This window comes from Bemisia tabaci, chromosome 5 (genome assembly GCF_918797505.1).
Source record: "Bemisia tabaci chromosome 5, PGI_BMITA_v3".
NCBI classification, from domain to species: domain Eukaryota; kingdom Metazoa; phylum Arthropoda; class Insecta; order Hemiptera; family Aleyrodidae; genus Bemisia; species Bemisia tabaci.
Window position 1 is genome coordinate 6,465,199 of NC_092797.1, and position 26,308 is coordinate 6,491,506.

Sequence of the window (26,308 nt, forward strand, 5' to 3'; positions counted from 1 at the left end):
GTATACATGAAAAGCTTACGGCCATTGACCGTCGATCTCCGGTGCAGTTATGACCTACGGTGACAGTCTTTGCAGTACAAAGCTATGGCAACCTTAATATTGTCGCTTCGGCTTTATAGCCCATGCACGTTGATCACACTTTGAACGACACAAAGTGGAGGAGGAACACATCTTATTGAGAAGCCTGCCAAAACCAGGGTGGCAGAATTTCATGAAAAATAAAAACTTGAAATTTCAGCAATTTAGGAAAGATATTAAAAAATACCGGTTCCTTTTCATGTTTTGCAGAATGTAAAAATTGTGACCTTCTCCTATTTCTGTGTAGTTTGGGTTGCATACTCTAGCCCCTGAAAAGTATGTAAAGTTTCACAGCCTCGTGAAATTTCATGAAATATTTCACTAAAATGTCCAAGTTTTCATTTCTTTCTCACGTTTCATGCCACCCTGGCCAAAACAGTTAGGGTGCACGATTTGAATCAAGTAGACCCTGGTTTTTTATGTGAGCGGAATATTCAAATATCCCGCAACCTAAGCCAGATAATAACGTTGTTATCTCAGCTGGGAGTTGATTTAACTCATTTTTACTAACGCAAACAGTGTTTTATGTGAAATTTGAAAGAGTAAAAATACAACAGAATGCTTAGATTCGCACCTTGTTTATTGGTCCATTGCACTCAAAAGAATATGGGACGAATTATGAACGGAGGAATCCAAGTAAACAAACATTGAGGTCGTTAATATTTTTTCATATTCTTTGATCAGTGTGACGCACTGCGAGTGATTGGTTCGAAAAATATGCTGACAATTCCAGTCGCGCTCATTAGCACTCCACGGACTCGACCGTCGTGACTTACGCTGTCGAAAGAATAGACAAAAGCATCATTGCCCGCGAGAAATCAAGTAACGGGCAAATCGCGAGTCGCGAGCTCTGCCGTGCTTAGGAAAAACGTCGCATGAACATTCGAGCGTTGCCAAATTTCCCCCGAAAATTATTTATTCTCCGGATTTAAACCATTTTGACCAGAATCAGGGATTGGAAAGGCTACACTTTAAAAGAATCTAATGAAACATTTGGCATGCAATAGACAGCAATGTGATTATTGGTTAAAAATAAATAAATTTTACATCGGAAAAAAACAACTTAGCTCTGAACCCTAAAACTTAAGGTAAATTTACGCCAACCACAGGAAGGCTCAATATCAGCCCTACTACCTTAAGTTGGCTCTATTCTACCAAATGTATTAGGGCTCCGCGCTGAGTTGTTTTTCCAGTGTATCTTAAAGAAGTTATTTTGCCAAACCTTCTTATTTCTGGAGGGATGTTTTCTTCCTTTTTTTCCACGGAAATTGGCACCTTAAATCTGCAGCGTTTTTGGGCTAAAGCCACCGAGGAAACCGCGGATAATCGAGTCTCTTAAGTTAAATCTAATCGCGAAAAAAATTCGGATTTTTTTTTATTTGGCTCCTTACAGCTCGGCAAACCGTGCGGAACCTAGTTAAACTGCCGGAAATAGACATATCGTCACCTTCCGGCGAAAGTATCACAAGCACCATACGACGTTGCAAAATTGCCGCCGCCATTTTATTTTTTTACAGAGAAATCGTTAGTTGAATCTGTTTGAAAATTGTACTGACTTTTATCACCATCACCAAGAAAATTTAGTGAAATTTTCGGACAACTTTGTGTTGAACAATTTCTCTGTAAAGGAATGAAATGGCGGCGGAAATTTCGAAACGTCGCATGACGCTTGTGATACTTCGGCCGGAAGGGCTCCAGGTCTCCATATCTATGCTCCAGGTTCTCAAATTTTCAGTGATTACTACTGAGAAAAAAGAAAAATTTCATGAATTTCTTAAGTTAATGTTCGGGTTCGCACAAGAACTTAATAATTTAAATTAGAAGAAAGACTCACTTGTTAATATCGGTCGGACGCGTTTTGGTCTCATCGAGAGACCATCATCAGCCTTAAAAACACAAAGATAAAAACACTCTCACTTGCGTAAAAACAATTTCTACGCAAGTGAGTGTATTTTTACCTTTGTGTTTTTAAGGAATTTTAACCTGTGTAGTCCCCTAACGGTATTAAAAGTGACCATCATCAGCGTCTTTCTTTAATTTAAATTCATTCATTTCCCTGAAAATTCATATTTTATCGAAGGAAATTTAGCGACGCCTGTAGGCTCATACGGCGTTCTTCCTCGGGACGGCAAAGCTGCGAGTGGTAACTTCCTTCGAGCAGGAGACAGCTCATTTGCGTCTCTGCGTCACGTAGAGCTTGTTCCGGTTCGTGGATAATTCTCACGCCTTTATCGCCACGCTTCCCCATCAAGTCGTCGCCCCTTCGACGTAAGCGCTTGACTGCACTTTCAGATGAACCCTACTCTCTGTATCTCTCTTCGTTTTCCAGGGCTCACGTGATAATTGAGTTAAGCCCCATCGTTAGATGAGCGATGAAGTGCGACAAAGAATCGGTAGGTGCACCCGAGTTGCATGTGGTTATGAATTCGATGGTTTGGCGATACCTCCAAGCTTCATGGATTCGTGGGTGCCGGTGCGTAGGTGCAGTTGCAAAGTTACGATTTCCGTGTTTATGGTTACTTTCGGTTACTTTTCCCCGGTTGATCAATGAAAAGGATTTGCGATCTGATTGCAGTAGACGCACTGGTCGTAAGACAGTAAGTTGGAATTTTTTTTGGCAACGTGCGTTAAAAATCCAGAAAGCTGAATGGCCGTAACTAGTGCTGTACCAAACAGCGTATCTCTGTGAGGAAAAATTGTGCTTTTATGAGCTTTTTCCTGCTCCGAGCTCTGTATTGAGATTAACGGTTTTCTGGATTTTTAACGCACTTTGGCTAAGAAGGATTTGGTTGATCGACCGAATTTTCACACTGACTAGAGTAATAAGTGACCACTAAGATATCCGGATCAAACCAACGAGAAAGAAACCAAATTACTTTTTTCCGCGGGGGGGGGGTGGAGGAGGGGGAAGAGGTGAGAAGTCATGTGTAGTTTTCAGCTCCAACAGTTATACATTGTCTCTTTGCAAAAAATCGAAGCAAAAATGTAAAAAAAAAAAAGTATATTAGTGTAAATACACTTTTCAAAATTGAGTTTGAGTTGAGTTGAGTTTGAGTTCAAAAAAGAGTAGTAAAATTCTAAACTACTTCACATCCATGGGGGTTTGACTTTTTTTTGTGAGTTCGGTCCATTTAATCAACATGCAAACGCCAACGTCCTCTCGTCCTTCATTTGATTCAATTAGTTTTTATTTTTTTCAGAGATCATTGTGGTAAAAGATTCAAATAAAAGGAGTAGATACCACTATTCGACCACGCGGGAACCCCTTTTGCCTACTCTCGGAAATGAAGGCGATTTGGTATCCGCGTCATCTTATGCGATTAATCACTCACGGCGAGCGTCGCATCGGTAGTTTTTCTCCGTATTACGCCAGCGTCCGGCTCATGTGGTTGTTCAATTACCTCTAGGATAACTATTTTATGATAACTTAATCATTTCTCTTTTCCACGGTTAGAGCACCATAAAAGAAACGATATGGTGAGGACTCCACCAATTCCTACGTTTTCCCTTAATGCTCGGCTTGTTCTAGTCGCTATCTCAACGAAAGCGCGCCATTGTGTGCCCCTGTGATGAAACCGATGCGCGATTTGACTTTTTACAGACATGAAGTCCGTTTACCTTATGATAAGACACTGTGTCAAAATGTCAAATACGAGTATTCCTCTTTTAATCATTCTTATTCTGATACCTAAATTGATACAGGCAACCCGCATGATATTGTAAATCTGAATAAGTGGAAAGGATTGCTGAAGGGTTGAACTCTCACAGGTCAAAAATATGGTAAGGTGTTGTTTATTTGTATTTTCAGAGTCTATTTTCCCTGTGATTCACAAATGATCTCTTCAACCGACGGAATTAATGTACACTGGAAAAAAAAACACATTGGATCTAGAGCCCAGACTCTTAAAAACATCGACAAGAAAAAGTACTCTTGATTCAATCAGAATCTAGCTTAAATCAAGAACCAAGCCTCTTAATTTAAGCGGATTTCGTTTTGATTCAAGCAAAAATCCGATTGAATCAAGAGTATTTTTTCTTGTCAATGTTTTCAAGAGTCTGGACTCCAGATCCAATGTGTTTTTTTCCAGTGTAGCGACTACAGTTTTTCAACCGCTCACCAACTGAGCACGTAAGTGTATAAATAGAAATTCTAGAGCCGTCTCAAAAGAGGACCGTTTTCTCTGGTATTCCTGTGCTGATGCCAAACTGAGTGCATGATGGCGGAATATAATAGCGCCATAGTATGATTAAACAGGGGGCAAACAAACAGCAAACTGTGGCAGCCTGATTTTTGTCATTAGACATATTACATTATTCAATTAGATTTTAAAATCGAATGAGTATAAGTGGTTTCGTGCTTTGGTCATTGATATTGTTTTCTGCGCGGTTCTGCAACGTGCTCGTAAGATGAGAGGAGGGGGTTGGGGTTTGTTACGAGTTTCTCGGCTTTGAAGCAAGTTGAAGTCAAGTTTGAAGGTCGCTCGCACCAGAAATGCAGCGTGAATTTATTTCATTCCCCGTCCCGTGACGTCAATTAACATACTCCACAAGTAACAACACTCGCGCAATTAATTTTAATTTTTCTCAAATTCCCATCAACATTTTTTCCATTGTCTTGTCGGCGATTTATCAGCCGTAAAAACAACCGCTCGGGCGCGCGACGTCCCGAGACAAAATCTTAATTAGACGCTTCGAAAGCAAATTGATGAGCCGCGCTGAGGGACAGTGTTCTTCCTGTGTTTTTCATCGGAGAACTCAAGTTTCAAGACACAGTGATTGCCTCCTCTGAAGACTCTATTCTCTAAAGCAAACTGATTCAGACTTGTGGGCACTAATAGTGTTACGTCACAAGCAGCGGTATATGGACTACGTTGAGCAGAAAGGAGCCAAGCCATATCAGCAATTGCCATATTTAACTGGGAAATTTAAGGTTTTACACAAAAACGGTTGTGCGGATTTTTGTGCAAATTTCAGTGATTTTCCTGCTAGTGCGAGGCAAATTCCTTAAAATTTTCACCAAAATCCACACAGATTACCTCTCGTAAAAAATGAAATTGCTCAGTTAAATGTGGCACTAACTGATGTGGCTTGGTTCCTTTCTGTTAATCCATGCTCATCTCTGCGATCCGTACATCGAGTTATTGTAAAGGGAGAGCTAATATAATTTTTTTTACTTGAATTCAACTCAATATACGCCGTTTCTCAAGCGAAGGAACGTCACATTATTCTAAGGGTGCAAATTGACCTAATCTAATCTAATTGTTTACGAGACCGAGTGGACCGCGTAGAGCTGAAAGGAACTAAGACACGTTAGCTGTTGCCACATTTAATTGGAAAATTTAGTATTTTACATAAAAACGGATGTGCGGATTTTTGTACAAATTTCAGTGAAAAATCTCCTAGTTTGAAGCGAATTCCTTAAAAATTTCAAAGGAATCCGCACAAATGTTCTCTTGTAAAAAATTGAATTGCTTGGTTGATTTTGGCATTAGCTGATGTGGCATAGTTCCTTTCTGCTAAACGCGGTCCAAGTATGACTACGAGAGTGTCACAGGATCTTGCCAGATTCTTTCCATTATATTTTAAGGTTATGCTTTGGGTTCGTAAAGCACATCCACCACACGACTGTTGTGATTGCACATCTTGCTGCAATTCGCGAAAAATTTGTATTGCGGAGGAAAAAAATATGAAAATAAATAATTGTACTGTCGAGGTGGAAAATGATCTTAGCGCAAAAGAATCCTAAGCGAAGTCAATCGATAACATTTTACGATGATGTGTTTACTGAGAATTTTTAAAAATTTCAACCCAAACTTGATTTGACCACGACTTGGGTCTTGTCTTCACCGTACGTTTCAAGGAATTAGTCCAAAGTTCGAATCGCATGAATGAAACATCCGGGTTTTCCCCTTAAACAAAACAAGAATATTTCTTTTTCTTGTCTCTGAATCACTTCTAGGACTCCACGAAGACTCTACTTGGTGATGTGATTAATATCGACTTACAAAAGATTTTTCCCTCGCAGATGCCTTAAGTTTTCCAAGCTTTCTCATATAATAAAATATATATGCGTATGTCATTTGTTTTCATAAATACTGGTCCATTGCATAATGGTGCCGAGCAAGTTATTAGCAGTAAAAAAGTTAGAGGTAATATATAAAATAAAAATTTACAAATCTACAAAAAATATACAAATAAATACGAAATTAAATAATAATAATTTTAAACTTTAAATTTTAAACTTTAAACTTTATTGCATACACTCAGGGAGAATTATCTTGGGCTTCGTCACGATCGAGGAATACTTTTTTCCACTACGATCGAATAAAGAGAGCTTATTCACATTCAAATAACTTTGGACAGCGGTTGTCGACCTTCACAAAGTGGTGGATGATTGATGGAGTCTTGCTCTTTCGCCTGTTATTATGGTTATTTTTTAGGCTTAATGAATCACTATGACACTATCCGTTCTCTGAGTGGAATAATTTTTTCATGCGCTAAACTCATATCCACGATTTAAATGTATATTTTACCAATTATTTATACTATTTACTTATTTATATGTTAGGTACTATTTATTTATTATATTTTCAAGTGTACATTTTACCATTCTACTTAAGTGCCGTAGAGAGGAGGGAGACACTTGCTTTCAGGACGTGCAAAGTGAGCAGGAAAAGCCAAACGTTAAGATATCTATCATAATAAATTGCGTAACCGTCGTTATCAAGGTAATAATTCATTTACTTGTACTCTGTGGTGCATGTTTGGGATGAAGTTATTAAATTTGGTGAGAGTCAAGTTGTTTTCCTCTTTATTAATTTTCATCTGCGTTTTTTCATTTCCAATACCGACTTGAAAAAACTTGTGAAATAGTAAAAAAATATTCATGCGTCAATGTCAGTTAACGACGCAATTTCATATATCGCGATTAAGCGTTTATTTTAGACAATTTCAATGAGTTCAATCCCTTCAGCGTAAAATTTATGTAAAGAAACTTAACGTGGTTCCTTATATTAAAAATTGATTTATATTAGCAACAGCTACCCAGTTTCTATGGCATTTATCTGATATCCGGTAACTCCTTTAAGCCTGAAATGAGGGGTTTGGAGGACAAGGCGCTTAAGTGCAGTTTTTGCTATTTCGAGAAATATGCGTTTGAAGTTTCGAAATCACACGGATCCTTTTGGGGAGCAGAAAATTAAAACTGACTTAAAAATTGGAATTTTGAGCGATTTTTTGATAGAATGTGTATAAAGACTAGTTTTACTTGAAATCATTAATATCTCAATATTTTTTCAAAAACTACATCTATGCGCATTGTCCTGAAAGCCATTTAAATCTTAACTGAATCCTCGAAATTTTATCGAATTTTATTCGAATGAAATGAATTGAGAGTATGATTGCCAATCAACCGGTTAGAGGTAAATATACGGAAACATGACACAACGAGGAAACGCTAAGACAGAGGGTAACCATGGCTACAGCAATATAAACAAAACCATGCTTGGTGCGTTCAGGGGTGGCATCAACCCCTTGGCCAACCAAGGAACCAAAATTTGCTATGAAAGCAACTTGAAAACAAGCCCTCAATCTGTTTTTTCTTCATAATCCCTTATTAACTTCATCACAGAGGCTTCTAAGAGAGGGAAAAAAAACATCTTAAACTTGACCAACACTCGATCACTACTAAATATTTTCAACGGTTATGTCAGTTCGCACGGGGCACAGACATAAATCAAAAGAGAGAAACATATGAACACAAATGAGTTCTCGTATACCTATTTTTCCACGATGAAACCAATCTCTCTTTTCCAACAGGGCAGTATTCACTTACTTGAAAAAACTAAAAATGTTCAACAGTCGTGTCAGTCTTGTTGTGTGCACACGTAAATTTTCGAAAAAAATCATTGATGTCGAAACTATTGCGTGGGAAGAAACTTTGCTCTAATACTTTTTCATCCCCGTTCCGTCCTCAGCACGGCAGTATTAAACCGCTTGAAAAAAAATCTTGAGCTTGACCAACACTCAATCACTATTAAATGCAAGTATTTGTATTTTCAACGGCTGTGTCAGTCCATAAAAGGTACAGACATAAATTCAAAATTCACGGCAAAAATCAATGTCGGAACTATCCAGAGAGAATTAACCATACTCTACAACTTTCCCATCCCCGTTCCTTCCTTTAACAGCTAACAGTCACCACTTTTAATATTTTCAACAATTGTGTTGGTCCATAAGGGCCACGCATGTAAATTTAAAACATGAAATCAATGTCCGAACTATAGAGCGCGAACTAACCATACCCTACCATTTTCCCATCCCACTCGCTTTCTTAGCAGGGCAGTAAACAACAGCTTAAAAAAATAAAAAATTAGAAAATAAATAAATAAAAATATTAAACTTATTTAACGGTTATTACTCTTGAATATTTTCAACGATTGTGGCGGTCCGTTAGGACAACAGACGCAAATTCACGACACGAAATCGTCGTCGGAACTATCGGAGGGAACTAACCATACTCTACCACATGTCCATCTCACTCCCTTCATAGCAGGGCAGTTAACAACAGCTTTAAAGAAAATAAAAAATAAATAAATCAAAATATTAAACTCAATTAACGGTTATCACCATTGCATATTTTCAACGATTGTATCGGTCCGTTAGGGCAACAGACGCGAATCCCCGACACGAAATCGTCGTCGGAACTATCGAGCGGGAACTAACCATGCCGGGCCACTTTTCTACCCTCGCGTCGAAGTCACCGGCCGCGCACTTCGCACTGGCACTGATAAGACGCGTCAGGAGTCGGAGCCCGCATGTATGGAGGATGGACGAATGTTGATGGCACGCGACCGGCCGCGGTACTGCCGGCCCGTTGATCGGAGTCGCCCGAGGCTAGCAAAGAGCAAGGGGCCCGACCCGAGCGCCGCCCGGGGCCCAGATGGGCCCCGACATGACATGCCGCGCCGTACAATGGCAGATGTCCAAGGGCATGGCCGCAACCATCCTCACCTTCGCGCTCAGCCACGAGTGAGTGAGCCCCGCGCTTTTCTACCATGTTGCCAAACCTTAGTTTTCCTATGATAATTACATAGAGCCATATGGCATAGAGAACTTTTTTTTGGGTTTTTTTTCTGCTGGTTTTATGGCTTTGTGTCTTAGCACCTACAGCCAACTTTAGACTATGTTTGTTGTCCGTAGACATCGAGGGATTTAGGCACATCCATGCTCCAGGCTTTTCAAATTTTCAGGGATTAAGGCCGAGTAGAATCTGTTTCAGCAGATTTACTCGTCAACTCCGTGAAAATTAGACGCCACCACCGGGATTCAAACCCGGGACCTATTGACCCAGAGTCAGATGCGCTGACCATCAGGCTAGCCTGGCCGGCCAAGGACTTTTATAGGGAGAGTATGGACACTGGACCCCATGGAGGACCCAAAAATGGCGGCACTTTGTTTTGGCTTTTGAGGATAGAAGGGGGGGGGTCATCGCCATATTTTGCCGGTTATCACCTGATTAACATCTGTTTATCACCAACCGCACTTGCTCTGCCGCGTGCTAAGGAAGAACAATGTATGCGCATTCAGACGTAGCCATATATCCTTCGATAAAAAACAAATTTAGAGGGAGAATCTTGAACTTATTTCCTCAAATTTTTTAGACAATTTTGTTCGCAATCCAATCTAAAATATATGAAAATTTCAAGGGAAAATGTGCTTAACTTTTCTCTAAAATACAGGTTTTATCCAGGGAAATCTGGCAACTTTCGAATGTTCATACGGCGTTCTCCTTTAGCTTTACCATTAGCTTTACAATAAGCCGTAAAACTTATGTCAATACGTAGTAAAAATGCATTTGAGTTAAGTTTTCGTTGCAATATGCAAATAAAACTACACTTTGAGTAATTTTGTATTTCCACTTAATCACAGCGTCTGCCGATTTTGGGCGCTAGAAGGCTCCATTGAGCCTATGATGGCTCAGCCATTCAAAGGTGGTAACCAGAGTGACCGTACTCTCCCTATAAAGGTACTCTAATATGGCAGAAAGAGAGAGAAAGTTCAAACTCACTTTTTGATGCTTGAAAATGAGATTTTTGTAGTGAATATTTCACAGAGTAGATTTAAAGACTAATTTTAGTTGAAATCATTAAGAACTCAATTTTTCAAAAATTGCACTATGATTCGTTTCTAGGAATAGAGACAAAAGTATTGTCCTCACTATTTATTTTTAATCATATTTATTTATTTCTTCCGAGGGTCCACTGACAAGGTTGACCTAAACATTTTCTAAAGGGAAGAACCTCGTAAAGTTCAATGGTGATACCCGCAACGAGCTATTTTCAGAATTTACATTCGTCTCAGAGGGATTTTGGTGCGAAAATGTGGGCTTTTTGACTTCATTTTTTACTTAATTTCATGCATTCAAATTATTTTTTCCTTAAAGGCACTGCTTAGTTATGAATTATGACAATTTTAGAACCACCAGACCTATGAAATCCTTTCGGCTCTGAATCCGAAATCCGTGACCATATTACGGGAAAATAAATTAATGCCATAGAAATATGAAACATGGCAACAGTGAGTAGAAATACCTAGGAGCTCCCGTCTCATTATTTACCATTGGATGTATTTATTCTAAAAGGATCTATGTGCACAGGGTTAACGTGTAAGATAGTTCCTTTTAGCATAAATACGTCCAATTGGGTTACCATCATTACATCTTCAAAAGCGTGATTGCAAGATGTAAGTAGGAATGTCGATTGTTGTCAGCATTTTTCAACGAAAGAAAGGTTTAATCGAAATAAATAATTTAATTTAAAGTTAGAATATTTTAAAATTTTCATAAACGATCAAAAGTTATATGCAATCGCGGGGCGTTACCTTCTAAGATGGAATTGATAACTAAACTGAAGATGGAACCAAGTGAGTTATATTTCTTCCTACCACTTGGCACCGATGTGTTTCGACTGACGACCAACGCCTGACCTTTCTCAATTCATTCCTCGGTCAAAATGAATATTCTTTTCAACTTAACTTGTTAATTGGTAACGATTATGAGTGTATGCATCTCCTCCGGAACTCGCCTTCGTGTATTTTGCCTCCGAAAATCCTTCGGCTACCGTTCACCGATTTCCTTCAGTTTGTTTTCAGATTCAGTAGCGCAGGCTCTCCTTGAGAGATTTTTAGTAATACCATTGTAAAAGTAAAAAAAAAAAAAAAAAAAAAAAAAAAAAAAAAAAAAAAAAAAAAAAAACAGAAAAATGGACAATTGAACATGCAAAACGTAGCAAAAATAGAGACTCGCACCCTTTATAGTTCATAGAAAGTTTTTTTTGAAGCTCAAAAATGATACATGCACGAAAAAAGAAATTGGGTATCCCTATCTATAGCACTGAAAAAAAAGTGAAGTTCATTTAACATTTTGGATGTAAAAAAAGTGTGCGAGAACCTACAAAATGCTGAATTAACTTCTACAGCAGTAATTTTAACAATATCAAGCTGTAAAATTAACTTCCGTAGCGGGTTTTTTAGCACTTTGTAAGTTCTCGCACACTTTGTTTACATCCAGAATGTTAAATCAATTTCACTTTTTTCTCGGTGGAGGTAAAAATATGATCACGTCCTAAACTCGAACGACCAGTTGTGTCCTTTTTTCGTTAATCATCAAAAAAGCCCACCTCCCTCACGGTGGGCGGCATCTCAGAGTACTCGTATAACACTCAGAAAAATAAAACACGTAACACATCTTAAAGTTTCATTATATTCTATCTAAAGACGATTTTTATGAGGAAAACGCCGATATTTCCTTGTAAAATTTATGCATTGAACAACAAGATGAACGGTGAAAGTTTACTTTTGGGTATTCCACAACGATTGCAAATCAGGTAGTAATAGAGGGGCTTTTCAATTTTTTACCCTCCGCATGACCTCACAGCCTCACACGGCTGAACTAACGTGCTAAGTAAAAACGCCGTAAGAGTATAGTGTCGCCAAATTTCCTCTCAGAAAATAGTAATTTTTGAAAAAAAATTGTAAATATTTTTCCTTAAAATTTTCAGAATTTTTAGATTAAGTCACAAATGGAATTCTCTGAAAAATTGGGAGAGAAATATTTACAAAGTTTCCTTAAAATTCATGATTTTCCGAAAGAAATTTGCGGCAACTCTTACGGCGTTCTTAACACGGCACTGAAGGTAACAGAAATTCTGACGAATTGTACACTGGCCCCACGGAAAAAAACGTTACACGATTCGGTTCGAATGATAGGTACATTTATTCAGGGAGCTCAGGCGCACAAATTGCCGTACATTTTTTTTTCGTTCCCATGCCCGACATATGCCCATCAATGTCATCAGAGTTGATGGAAGTGATATCAATCTCGTCAACACTCAGACTACTTGTTGCAATAGCGTTTGAACGTGCTTCAGAAGGTCAAAACCATCGACAGGCGACAAAATCATGTCAATTTAAAGCGCAAACTCATTTTATGATCCTAAGGAAAAACGTTATAAGTATCTTTAGGCGTTGCAGAATTTCCTCTTATAAATAAAATTACACTCGTAAATTTTCGTGATTGTCGGTGAATATTTTCTACTCATTTTTACAAAAAAATTATTCGCAATTTGATGTGAAGTATCCGACAATTTTGGGAAAAAAAGGATTCATATCTTTCGTTAAAAGTAAGTAATTCAACGGGAAAATTTAGCAATATTTGAATGTTCTCACGGCGTTTTGCCTTAGCCCGGCAATATCGGCGATAAAAAAAGCTTAATTCGATTTTGACTCACTTCCACGGCCGTTCAACGTGCTCATCAAGATGTGGTCATTCAAAAAACGATATTTTATCATTGGTTTACTTAGACCAAAACGTTAATTTAAATGGAGAAAAAACACCTAAACAGTGTCGTAATAGGTAATATATTGAGTTAATAGCCTCGATTTTAACGGTGTTAGTCATTAAATATCACCACTTGGATTGTTTAATGAGGAAAGAAATTGATGATGAACGGGTACTTCTGCGTCGTAAAAATTGTTTGTTTTTATTATCACTTTATTTTATTCCAATTCGTGAAGGAAACTCCGTCCATCCTACCATCACCAAGGTCTCTCTTCAGGACCTGGTAAGATGGGCAAAAAGTTTCATTTGAACCCGAAGTATCTTACACGTAACGATAGCCAGATAGGTTGGTCGCTTCGTGTTAACTTTGGCCTTCTCTAGACTTTGACGATTTCGTCTTTGACTCCCACTCATTTTAATTTGAATCATTGATACTTATCAAATATTAATAATGCTAATAGTTTCCATACAGGTTTTACTGACAGTAAGCGGGGCAATATTTTTCAGAAATATTTGGAAAGCGAAGGATTTTGCAAGGCAATTTATGATACAAATATTTCAACCCTGGTGTGAGCTGTGAAGTATCGCGCGAAAATGAAGGCGTTTTCGGCTGGTGACTACAGGACAACGCGTGCCTCATAATGGGATAGTATATACCCGAATCCCTCCCGTCATTTCTTTGAAATTGAAGAAGAGTCAGGATTCATTGAGATGCAATACCTTTGAAAGAACATTTGAAAATTACATGTACCTATATTCAACCCATTTTGTCACTTTTGCGAGAGAGCAAAAAAATAAACGCAAATGTAAACAGTCTGATTACATGAATAGGCCTTAAATAATCTCATCCAATATTACATTAAGTTTTATCATCAAATCCTTCCATGTGCACATTGGGACCATTTCACGGGAAAAATGTTCTCTTTGGATCAATTAGAATTCCTCTTAAATATGTTGCCGCAGGAATTTCAGGAAAACTTAAAGTGCGCATAGGTCAATTTCTGAGGATGCGACCACACAGACTCAAGAGGCTATGTAATACTTAGTCATTTGAATCATGAATGGGATTTACACTCTGGTTTTATATGGCACAAAGCGTCGTTTTCTTTCAATTTGACGAGAAGGTAAGAACATAATTCCTTCGTTCCGAATGGAGTTCTAGCATGTCGAAGGGATTTGAATGATTTGCCACTGGTTTTCTCTGACAAAATATCCCATGTCAAATAAAAGCTCAGTGATAAGTTGAGGCCATAACAGAGGGGATCAACATTTTGTGAGGGGACTCAATTGCTGCAGCCACTGCAACCCTGCCAATGCATTTGCTCCGTATCTGTGCATAGAAAATTTGAGGGAGAATATAAAATTTGGAAAATATAAGGGGGAAAATTTTTGAAAAATTTGGGGATTTTGGAAAATATAAGGTAGGCTCTCTCGCAAGGCACGCATGATATGACGTAAGCGATCTTCCCCATTAAGGCCTGAACTTTGGAAGCTATTGTTGGGCTTGGCAATTCTTTTCAGAGAAAACCAAGGGCAGCATCGTCGTGTTTTTCCCGGTGTTTGCATGTGCCAAGTACTAGGGTGTAAATCCCCTTCATTCAAACGACTAGGCAATTCTCAGTCCCTTGGGTCTGAACTAGAGTACCTGTATAGGGAGAGTAGCGACAGATCGGTTCATGGAGGGCTTAGGGCCCAAAAGTGCAGCCACCCTTCTGAGCAACTTCTAACACACAAAATTTCACTGCCAGCCTACAGATTTCAATTCTAACCAAGATGGCTAAGAATGTATATAAATGAGCGTTCTTTCGCAAAAATAAGTAAGTTTATGCAAAAAGTAAACCAAATACATGCTTTCTAAACGACGGTTCGTAACAATTGTATTTGTAAATCGCTCTGGACATTCGAAATTCATAGGTTGGCTGCCCTTTTGGGCCCTAACTTTATTCGCGGAGGCATCGGTGAAGGCCTGATGGACTTTCGGAGTTTCAGATCTGTCGCTACTCTCCCTATACAGGTACTCTAGTCTGAACGATCGCATCCTTAGATATTGACCGGCGCACTTTACGTTTTCCTGAAATTCCTGCCGCAACATATTTAAGAGGAATTACAATTGTTCTAAAGAGGGAATCGCCAATGTAAGTGGCATGCAAGAATTCCTTTGGTCGAATTCCGAAAATTACCTTTGTGCGTTAAGTATTTACGATGAGTCAGAGGGGGGTAATACTTCATTTATATGAACTCGCTCTCGAAACTCTCGCGTTCTGCCGTGCTGAACGCCAAAACGCCGTATGGACATTCAAGGGTTGCCAGATTTCGTATGATTAAAGGATTATTTTTGAGGTTTATGAGTATATCTTTTCTTGAAGTTTTCAGCTTCTTTAGATTTAATTGAAAATAAAATACTCTCAAAAATTGGAGGAAAATATTCAAAAGTTTCCTAAAAATTGGTATTTTATCAAAGGAAATTTGACAACGCCTGAAGACTCATACGGCGTTCTTCCATAGCACAGCGGCGTGGTAGCTGGTTTTCCACAATTTCCGTCAATTGTATACTTCTCGTCTGGAGACATTATGAACATTAAAAACCGGCACTTCTACGCGAAAGACAATGACTCAATTTTTCTCAGTCATTAACACGAAGTGTCAAAAAAACCAAAACCGGTTCGGCGAAAATCGTCGTTGCAATGTTAAAATGAGCGGTTACTTACATGATCGGTAAACTGGCGACTATAGTGATCTAGTGCCAACTTGATCTTGAAAAAATAAATCCGAATGGTCAGCCACAGCTCCAACAGAAACACGTTCATGTTCGGGGTGTCATCGAAACCCACTTCACCCCGCATCGGTCACTGCTCACAGAAAATCCACCACTCACCGATAGTTCTAATGCGCACTTCACTTTTGGGGCTGACAAAATTTCGCTGACACTATCCGCCGGTTACGGGTTTTTCAGCAGCTTTGTGGACACCGCGCAATGATAGTAAAAATATCCACTTCACCGATGGAACCGAAAAACAATTGTTAATATTTACAAAGACACATAATAACTAATTTGAGCGCAAATTAAATGTGAAGGAATCCCATGAATCTCAAATTTCTCAATATGACTTTAGAAGTGATCCTTGCCCCCACCAGGGTTGAAATTTAGAGAAAGATTATTTTGTCATCTCAGGCCATAAAACGGTGCTTGTTCGAAGAGTCTTCTCCAGGGCCGGACTAGCCGGAGTGGGGCTCCCTGGAACGGTTTTTTAAATTACTATTTTCAGTTTTTTTTTTCTCTGCAAGTGGTCCAATCAAATATTTAAGGGCCCTTGAAGTCTTGGAGATTTTGAAGAATATGAGGGGTTCTGAAACTGGAATTTGGAGGATCATAGGACCCTTAAAGTTTAGGATTTAGAGGTCCAAAGGAAGGCATCGGAAACTCTTTTTTATGGAAAAGATGACCGCCTTCAATTTACGAAATATACAACCCGCAATGTGCGGGACCTTATATCCGCCAGCACCCCTATAAGCGCTAATCCGGCCAAGGACCTCTTGACTCTGCCCCGTCTGTCTCCCCAGAAAACTAATGAAAATTATTTTGGAAGTATGGAAGGTATACTATTTTTAAATGTAGCCCGCTTTCAAACTCTCATTGCAATATTTGTAAACTGTCATTTGGATAGTTTTTCCCAATGTCTCTTTAATTTCTCCCATGAAAAACTCACCAAAGCTGGTAACAAAGGCAAGAAGTGGCTGTCGTTAGTTGGAAACAACCCTCTCCAATTAATGCCATCATCATTTATTCTGGGTCCTAAAGGTCTCTGTAGGAGCCCAGTGTTGTTACTTCATAGAAGTTCTCTACTTTATAATACAAATATAGTGACTCTATTTTGGTCATAAGCTAGCTAAGGAAGTAGCTGGCATCGTGAAGGTAGATCCTTAGATTTGGCGCGAAATCTGAGTACGATCGAGAAATTTTAAATTTTAACCGCCAGGTAAATTATTTTGGTGAAATATAAAAATCAGTCTTTAGATCAATCTTTCGTGCAAAAAATTATTTTCGAGAATCTGAAAAATAAAGTCAAATATACTGTCCAACTCGCAACCAATTTCAATTGTTAATTGCACCTTTTAAAAGTATGGTTTATGCGACCGTTTTGTAAATATGGTAATTACGAACAGCCTCTATGGTAGCAAAGACAGTAAATCTGCAATCAAATTCAACGAAAGAACGGTAAATGCATCGAGAATTCTGGTTATCCTTACACTAAAGTATCACTGTGTCAAAAATCAAGTAGACTAAATAATGATGGACTTTACCATACCTCCGGTACAATTTGCAGCACCTTTTCCTCAGTGTGGAAACAATACTTCTGACTTTACTTTCGGATTTTGGCAAATGATTTTCAGCACAAAAATTCTTCAGTGATAGGTCTGGAGACTGAAATGACGATTTTTCCAAAACAGTCCATCTAATGGTAAGAATTTTAAATAAATCGATCTCACCCAGATTGAATGGAAAATTTGCAGATGTCTGAAAGTTGATGAATTTTGTGTTCAAGTGGAAATTCCCGAGTGAACTGAACCCGAGGACACCCTTAATTCATAAAGTGAACAATTTTGGGAGGAGATATGACAAAATGGTCTATTCTGCTAAAATACATGTGTTTAAATTGATAATGCCGCCTGATGACATCACTAGGCGATACATTTTCTCACTCTAAATCTATTTTTATTACACATATTTAAGAAATAGTTTAAAGAAGGAGAAAAAAAATTCAACTACACTAAGCTCGGATGCCCGTTCGGGAGTGACAGGTAGAACATAATTGAACGTATTTCTGCCAAACGGAACTATGTGCATTTAGACATGAGCCCTGAGACCCATAAGAATATATGCATAACAGGGCTCACGTAACAATGCACGCACATAGCTCTGTTTGATAGAATTACGTCCAATTGTTTCCTCTAGAATGTAAATAATCAGCATTAGGGCCTGCCCTCTATATGGGTAGGTTCCAAGTTGCATGTACCTAACGAATAAAGATGCCAAAAAAAGTCAGTTTTTTCACTATCATCCCATATCAGAAAAGAAAATATTAAAAAAAAAAAACACTCGAAATCAGCTCTTTAAGCACTGCCAGCCGAAGCAATAAAAAAAATTGCGTGCAAATTCTCCATTGCGCCAAATTTGAGGATCTACCCAAAGGCCGGGAAAAATATTACGAATGAAGTAGAGAAATAAACGATCCAACGATTCCGAATAGGAATTTCACAGATATCCCGGCTATCCAACTCTAGAACCGCACTGGGAGCGCGATTTGTTTCGGAAATCCAGGAGCAAAATCCACAGCGCGCGGTGACACAGACTGGCGCCCACCTACGCCGACAACAACCACCACCACCAACACCACCAACACCAACCACAACCGCGTCGCGACAACGCCGGCCCGGTGAACGAGTGCGTAAAACGAAGCGGGCGTTTTTGCGGATTGAGTCGCGGGGAGTCTGAGCCAGTCGGGGCACTCAATTAAATTTGTCCTCAAACTGGAATCACGCCGCTACTCCGACTTTTGCTCCTGTGTGCAGGTACAATTTGCTCTCTTTGCGCTAACCCCCCCCCCCCTCCCCACGACAGGTGTAATTACTCGCCCCGTCTCTCTCGTTTTTTCGCTGTCCCTCTCTGTCTCTCTGGCTGGCTTCAGCTGAATCATTCTTTCTTGGTCAATTGTGAACTCTGAAAGATCATGCGGTGTTGCCGATATGTTTGCTGGGAAGCTTGAGGACCATTTGGACTGCATTTTGCAATTTGGAACTATAAATTCTGGCTCTTCGGGAAAAACACTTATGGACATAGGGAAACTAATGGCACATACGTCGTTTTTTAACCGGGCTAGAATTTATAGTTCCAAATTGCAAAATGTGGTCCATTTATGAACGGGACTGCTCTTAAATGCCACGGGGATATCTGCCGTGCTGAGGAAGAGCGCCGTAAATTCATCAAGATTTCCCCGCGTTTTTCGGACTTAACGCTTTATAAAATAAAAACTGTTCTACTTATGCACCTCAAATTTTCAGGTTGAGTTCTCGATAGTATTTGAGACTGAAATGCGTGAAAATATTGTCCCCAAGTACACAAGTTTTTCGGCCATGATACATTGTTTCCAAAAAGTTTAAAATGGCGTTTTCGAGTTGCACGGCAGGTATGCGATACGAGTTTACTTTTCTTTTTGTGATATGTCGCGGGAAACACCATGGCACCATTGCCCGAATATCATGTGCGACAAAAATATTGAAATGATTTTTTAACTTAGTGCGATTAATTGCATACCATGAAATATTTACAATATTTTCATACAATTTGGTCAGGAAATGCTGATTGTAAACGGCTACTTACATGAAAACACAAACAAAAAGCGCGGAGGGTAGGCAATTTGCAATGCATTGAAAAAAGAAGAAAACATTGCCTCTTATTTCAATTGTTCTAGCTGGAGCGCAATTCAGCTATGCATTCACGACTGCAAAAATGTCGAAGGAAATCGACAAGCCTAGCGTGCATGGAGGCTATTTCCATTGTAATCTTCCGTCACATTCTTACGGCGCAATGATACAACTATTTGAACTCTCCGGAATGCGTGAGGTATCACGCCGTATTTGAAGGCGTTTCCGATACAGCCAATCTCCGATACCCGGATTATCGTTTTGCACAGTTCATATTATTTCGTTATATTCCGTACCTTTTGTTTATTCTTAATCCTCGTATAAAAACCACCCATTTGCTTAATACGATTCTAGCTGAAGCGCACTTAAGCTATGCATTGATGACTGCAAAAATATGAACGGAAATCGACAAGCCTAGCTTCCTAGCGTGCATGAAGGCTATTTCAATTGTAATATTCCGTCACATTCTTACGGCGCAATGATACAACTATTTGAACTCTCCGGAATGCGTGAGGTATCACGCCGCATTTGAAGGCGTTTTCAAAACAGCCAAGTTCCGATACCCGGATTATCGTTTTGCATAGTTCATATTATTTTGTTATATTCTTTACCACTTGTTTATTTTTAATCCTCGAATAAAAACCAGCCATTTGCTAAATTCAATAAATTGTATCGCAATATACAAGTTCAATAAGAGGAGCCCCTTCAATTGGCGAATAGACAACCTGCACAACACTTAGAGATATTAGCAATAATTTTGCCATGCAGTGGCAATTTATTGCAACCAGTGATACGGGGTTGCGTTCTTTGAAACAGACACACAAGCTCAAAATTTCGACCCTAGAGAGTTAAAAACGTGCCATCGATAATAGAGTGTATGAGACTGGTCGGAAGACTAAGTCAAATCCATTCCCAATTGCCACTTTTTCAGGGTGACCATCTGGAGCTCGGAATTTTGAATCTTATTTCCAAGGATATTTTAACGTCTATATGTATAATTTCGACCCGAAAAAGTAAGAAACGCGATGGGGCTTATGCAACTGATCGGAAAAGGACGTTAAATTCATTCCCCGTTGCCATTTGCCTTGAATTACCATCTGAAGCGCGGATTTTTGAAATGTATTGTACATATGCTGGTGCATATGAGCTTTAGATAGACATTTACAAATACATCTTGGAAAAAGAATCGGACCTTAATTTGAAAAAAATAGATTAGAGGACATGCAGAAAAAGATGGGCGAGACGGAGAGATGAGAGATCCTACTCTCTTAACTTATCTCCTGAATCTGAGAGAGATTTCATTTGCAGCATAGAGCAGAGCATTGCGAGTTAGTGCCTCGCGCCATCGCGCCTTCAATTTTGCGGATGCAACACAGACATCCACCAAGTACGAATAGTTGTATCTCTGCGCCGTCAGCACCGCGCGTCCTAATCCTTGCTCTATTTTCATGTTGTGTTAGTTCCGTTTGTCTTATTTGAAGTGATGTTTCAAGGGTTTCGTGACCAACACAGCCGAGAATAGGAGATACGTGATCGGATTTCGTTGATTACCTATTCTTTTCTTAAATCCGAGCGACACCTCATTGGCAGCGAAGATCGGAGAATGACGAGTTCGCGCCATCGCGCCTTCAATTTTGTAGACGCAACATGGACACTTAAGCAAAATAGTAGTATACATATCTGCGTTGTCATGAACTCGCTTTAGCCTGCGTAACACTATCAAAATACTCCATCAAAATGTCAATGTCAAGTGCTGTGATTGGTCAAAGTCATCGAATTAGCCAATCACAACACCTGACTTTGATATTTTGATGGCTAGCTTTGATTGTGTGACACAAGGATTTGAGTTGTCTCTTGTTTTTTGGAATTTGAACAAATTTAAGATTGAGTTTACGGCAAATATAGAGTCCACGCTAAATGAGTTTACGCACTTTTAGACGACGTCTCTTTTACATGTAAAGTAAATGGAAGAATCAAGACAGCGCGGAAGATCTTCTGCATCGCAGTCTGAAAGTGCGGAAACTTTCTTGTCAAGGACTCTATAATGTGTCCAAATCAATGAACATTTTGGGGGAGAAAAAAAAAAAAATGTTTAGAGGTCTCTCAAGAGCCCTAAAGTTTATAGCCTTAAAAATCGTTTATGTCAATAAGTTTTCCTGCATCCACAAAAATATGTTTGGTCTTTTTTTCCAAGTGTACGTATTTCTATTAAACAGAACTAAGCGCCAAATTGAGTTCCTTTGGAGGATTTTAGAATCCCGGATAGCGCGTTCTGTGAAACGGAACTAATTGTAAGCGCCATGGAAAAGCATTGCGAGTACAGGCCGGGGCGAGCATCGCGTTCCGCAACACCCGCCAATCCAAGCCCCCCTCTCCCTTCCTCTCCCTATGGCGCTTAGTTCCGTTTGATAGAAATACGTCCAATTACCAATAAGAAATGAAATTATAACTCTCGGAACATTATGGGGGGGGGGGGGGGATTACGAGAAAGGACATTTTTTTTTTAGAGGGAAACTCCGAGAGGAGCATGAAGCATAACGATACGGTTTGCGACGTTGCAGACTTATTGTCATACTTTATTTTTTAAACGGAAAACTGAGATCAACGTCAATTCTTGAGAGCTTTCGTGACTTTTCCTCTCTGCGCGATGAAAACTCTGTGAAAACCTCGAGGTATGATATTGATTTGTTCTCCTTCAAAAAAATGAAATGGGAACGGAGATTTTTAAACACCGCAAACGAGACAGGCACGTCGTTGCTAGTTTCACAGTCTATAAAGTAAATTAACTGTACATAATAGAAGTATGACACAACCGTCTCGGAAAAATTACGGCAGTCACAATGTGTGTGTAAACGTGTATCTCGGCCAGGCGCATATTCAAATTTTAGCGCTTTTATTTGAATTGGCGCTTTGATGTTGATTGGTTCATTTTCGCACAGCTGCAACGTTGAATGTTTATTAATGACTCGAGAGGTTAGGTTTTTCCCGGAACGCTTTTTGACGCTTTCACGCTTTTTGTTCCTCGCCGGTGTCAATATTTTTCAATTTTCACCAGTTGTATCTATTTTTTTGTGTAATTTGTAGTTCTAAATCCGCCAAAATGTCGTACAAAGGACCCCAGAAAGTGCAGAAGGTTATGGTTCAACCCATTAACTTGATTTTCAGGTATCTGCAAACAAGAGCTCGAGTTCAAGTATGGCTTTACGAAAACGTTAATTTACGGATCGAAGGACACATTGTTGGCTTTGATGAATACATGAATCTAGTCTTAGATGAAGCCGAAGAACACAACATCCACTCAAAGTCGCGGAAAACGCTGGGAAGGATAATGCTGAAAGGAGAAAACATAACGTTGATTCAAAATCTGACACCTTGAAATCATGTCGAAGTAAGCTCCTCAGTATAAATACTTGTAAGTAGTGTCAAGGTTTTTTTAGTTCTTTGTCTTGCGACTAATCAATGCTGCAGACCAAGGTCAATAGACTCAAGTCAGTCCATTAGGAAAGTTGAGTGTCAAAATCCTTGAGAAACGGCAGCGAAGGCTGTCTGCGTTGCCGAAACGTTCTCTCAATTTGCTTGTCCCACCCTGCTGTCTCCATGCAGATTGGGTTGAAATATGCATTGGGGCAGCACAATTCGGGGAAACTTTTGGAAAGCAATGAAATAGCAAATTGAGGGAATATGTCGCCAGATTGAGGAATTCCAAAGAACATCTTGCTAATGGACTGACCTAGGTCTATCGACCTTGCTGCAGATAATACTCTGCTCTTGTCAGCACCGCTGTCAAAGATTGGAACCAAGTAAGGTCAGAAACAAAATTTTTTACACTTTGCAAGGATGTAATTGTAGGACTCTTTGCCAGATGCATTTTGCCTGTTCCGGACGACCATCCCTAGGGGAAGCAGGTATTGCTAAGAATGATCATTCAGAAAGACTGAAATGCATCCGATATAATTTACATTGTAGATTCAAGTGACTAAAAATTTAGTTTTTGACCTTATTATATTTCAAATTGTGCAATTTTGAAACTTCACTGAATGGGTATTTTGAATGTAGTTTAGAAAGCTATAGAATCCAACACTGCTAAAGTGGACTCATCGTACGTTGAGACAAATGTCAATCTCTGATTTTTTCCGAATCATCACCTTTCAACAGGTTTATACATGCAGTCAGATGGCACCACTGATGAGCGGTGACCTAAACAATACTTGACTTTTGTCTCAACTTATTAGGGATGGCCAATTATTCGATATTCAAAATATCATTACCGAGATAGTCGAATCCAAATCGAATGTTGGTGAAAGTATTCGAATATTTGATTATTATTAGATTAATATTTGAGAAGGTAAAACTGCGATTTTCTATTACTTTCCCTCCTACAGTTGGAAATTACATGATTAATAAATTCCCCTTTAGACCTACCAACTATTCAGTACTCTGGAGTCCGAGTAACCACCAGTATGGTTCGCAACAAGTCCATCGTGTGGAAATACTTTCCCAAAAGTGCAAAAAATAGAGCCCTGTACAAGCTTTGTTCCACCACCCTGCTATATTTGCAGAAACCTGTTACAAAAAAATAAAAAATCGGAAAGATTCGTATGTTTGCTTCGAAGTATTTGAAATCGCAAGATTCGATTTCTCAAATAATCGCAATAACCGCTATCAAAAAGTTTTGAATATTTGAATAATCACATTTGAATGCTATATTCGTCCATCCCTACAACATTCGATAAGTCTGCTCTATCAGTGGATGTGCTTTTGTATAGGTTACTTAAGTTTTTTTGTCGTAAAAATCATCATGAAGGACCCAAATAATGGTGTATTGTGTTCGGAAACTTGTAAAATAGTTACGCTTTGGTTATCTAAAGCGCCTGATCTTGCAATTTAAGCATTGCTTCATATGTATAACAAATCTTGAGTCTCAAAGCAGTTTTGATAAGTCATGTAACTCTTTTTTAGTTCCTTTTATTACTCAATACTCATACCAGTACCAGTAAATCACACATTTTGCCTTTAAAGTGGGCATTTTCCCTTGTAGGTAAGTGGACATTAGTTAGTGAGGCAAATTGGAAAGTAGGTTGCGAAGAGAAAACGCTGGATCATGACAAAAAATGGTTGGATGTTGTGGTGTACCCTTGGTGTGGTTGGTTAAATTTTAGAATCCCACTCCACTGTCAGTGAATGTGAAGATAGTTAATTTCCATTTGCTCTTGGTAAGTAGGAATGACACTCTGCGCTATGTAATTTGTCCCTTAGGCATTGTGAAAATTTCATGATATCTTTGAAACCGAATGTATTTTTCACATATTCGAAATTTTGTTTGTTTTCTTCCCTTAATATGCTTTCCATTTCCAAGAAGCCCTATTAGCTTAAGTAGCCTATAGACTACCTATAGGTGGCCTATTTCCATGTCATTATATGCATTTTAGTTGTCCATTCCTAATTGTATTGTGGTTTTTGTTTCAGAATCAGGAATTAGCAAGTCTATTTTTGTCAATCAAAAATTGGGCATCGGACAGCTTTACGGTGTTGAACATTGATCTGGGTGCGATCTCATCTTTTATATTTTGAAGGTCTGTTCATCTTCAGATGACTCCAAATTTTCTTGACTCATTTGGACTTGCAAATTGTGATGTTTTTTTTGTTGTACAAAAAATTTCTCCTTGTGAAATACCTTGTAAGTAAGCTTTCCACTACAAATATTCTCCCCCTGTGAATTACAATGACATCTGTTATTTTTAGTTTTTTATAATTATTCTAAGCTTTTGTTCCTCCGATTTCACCAGTATCCTTATGCATTTTCTTCAAAATCAATTTACTGGCTATGTCTCGAAGAGATCTTTTTTCCCCGTAGGATTACTGCTATTAATTTTTTCAATTTACTTACGACAGCTTCTTTAATTTCTCACTAGAAGTCGTCTCCTTAGGTACTTGTCACCTGGAACATGATAGAGGTGTCATTATTTGATATGACTCTCTATCCACTTTGTAATTTTTTTACAACCGATCATCTAGCCCCAGCATTCCTGTACATTTGTCAGCAAACATGAGACAAGAACCAGTCATTGCTCAATCTCTCCTTAAGAAGAGAAACAGCTAAAATCTATTGATGATTTTTTATTCATGTAGCTTTCCATGTCGTAATTCACTCATTTTCACAAGTCTAGCGTTCTTCTTTGAATGTAAAATTAAATTACCTCAGTAAAATAGAATGACCCTCTTATCACAATGAAATAAAAACTAAATGTTTTTTTCTATGTATATCTTAATCCTCTTTTCATTTACTTATCGTAGACTCCTTGTCAGATTTTTTCACCGTATTTAGACTAACAGGTCTTTAGACCGGTCAGGCTTTGACTCTAGTCTGTGTAGGTACCAGGTTTTCTGGTCTCCTGGTCAAAAATTATGATCAAAATCATGAATATCGATTCAATTTACTCCTATGCACTATTAATGTGATTGCATATTTTTTACAGACAAAAGATAGACATTTGTGGAGATATTTGTAGAATTTGTGGAGTAAAAACATTATACATAAATGCATAAGAAAAAATTAATTATTTTCTGATTTCCAAGTTTTAACGTTTTCTTTCATATTTATTTAATAAATAATTCAATTTCCCACTCACTAAACGATATGTGTCACTCATAAAGTTGTAGAGGGGTAATTAAATCAAACCCCAAATTTTCAACTATATTTTCTGAAGGCAGACAACAAAGACAGTTGCTGCCTCATTTTAAAAATTGAGCTTTTGTGCAGAGAATTATACTTTCACTTCATCACTTCAATTGAGGCAAGACAGGAGAAATTTAATATCAGTCCGGCTTTAATTGGCAAAGGCAAAAGTAAAGCTTTAATTTTATTGATGGATATTGTCAACAGGATATATTCTTCACTTTTGATCATCAATCTATTTAAGGCGAAGTTTCATTCATTGACATTTTTTTCATGTATGCAAGTAACACAAA

At 38.6% G+C, this 26,308-nt stretch overlaps 2 protein-coding genes across 3 annotated transcripts in view; one reads left to right on the plus strand and one right to left on the minus strand.

Moving 5' to 3' along the window:
• Positions 1-15,861, minus strand: part of LOC109034885 (sodium-dependent nutrient amino acid transporter 1) — a 186,652-nt gene extending 170,791 nt beyond the window's left edge. Inside the window, exon 1 of the mRNA XM_019048274.2 lies at positions 15,625-15,861. Coding sequence (XP_018903819.2) covers positions 15,625-15,759 — 135 coding nt within the window. The 5' untranslated portion in view covers positions 15,760-15,861. The remainder of the gene's footprint in view (positions 1-15,624) is intronic.
• A 6,443-nt stretch (positions 15,862-22,304) lies between these two features.
• SmE (Small ribonucleoprotein particle protein SmE) lies at positions 22,305-25,600 on the plus strand. Of its 2 annotated transcripts, none has more exons than XM_019048347.2 (2): positions 22,305-22,751; positions 24,806-25,600. In XM_019048347.2, exon 1 carries the CDS (start codon positions 22,440-22,442, stop codon positions 22,713-22,715), a length of 276 nt encoding a protein of 91 aa, XP_018903892.1. In that variant the 5' UTR covers positions 22,305-22,439; the 3' UTR covers positions 22,716-22,751; positions 24,806-25,600. The 2 variants fall into 2 exon arrangements, with proteins under 2 accessions (XP_018903892.1, XP_018903891.1); XM_019048346.2 differs by having other exon boundaries at positions 22,307-22,727.
• The last annotated feature ends 708 nt before the right edge of the window (positions 25,601-26,308 follow it).

What these genes read in the sequence shown, in the direction of transcription:
- SmE (XM_019048347.2), top strand. Translation starts at nt 22,440, where the DNA reads ATGTCGTACAAAGGACCCCAGAAAGTGCAGAAGGTTATGGTTCAACCC.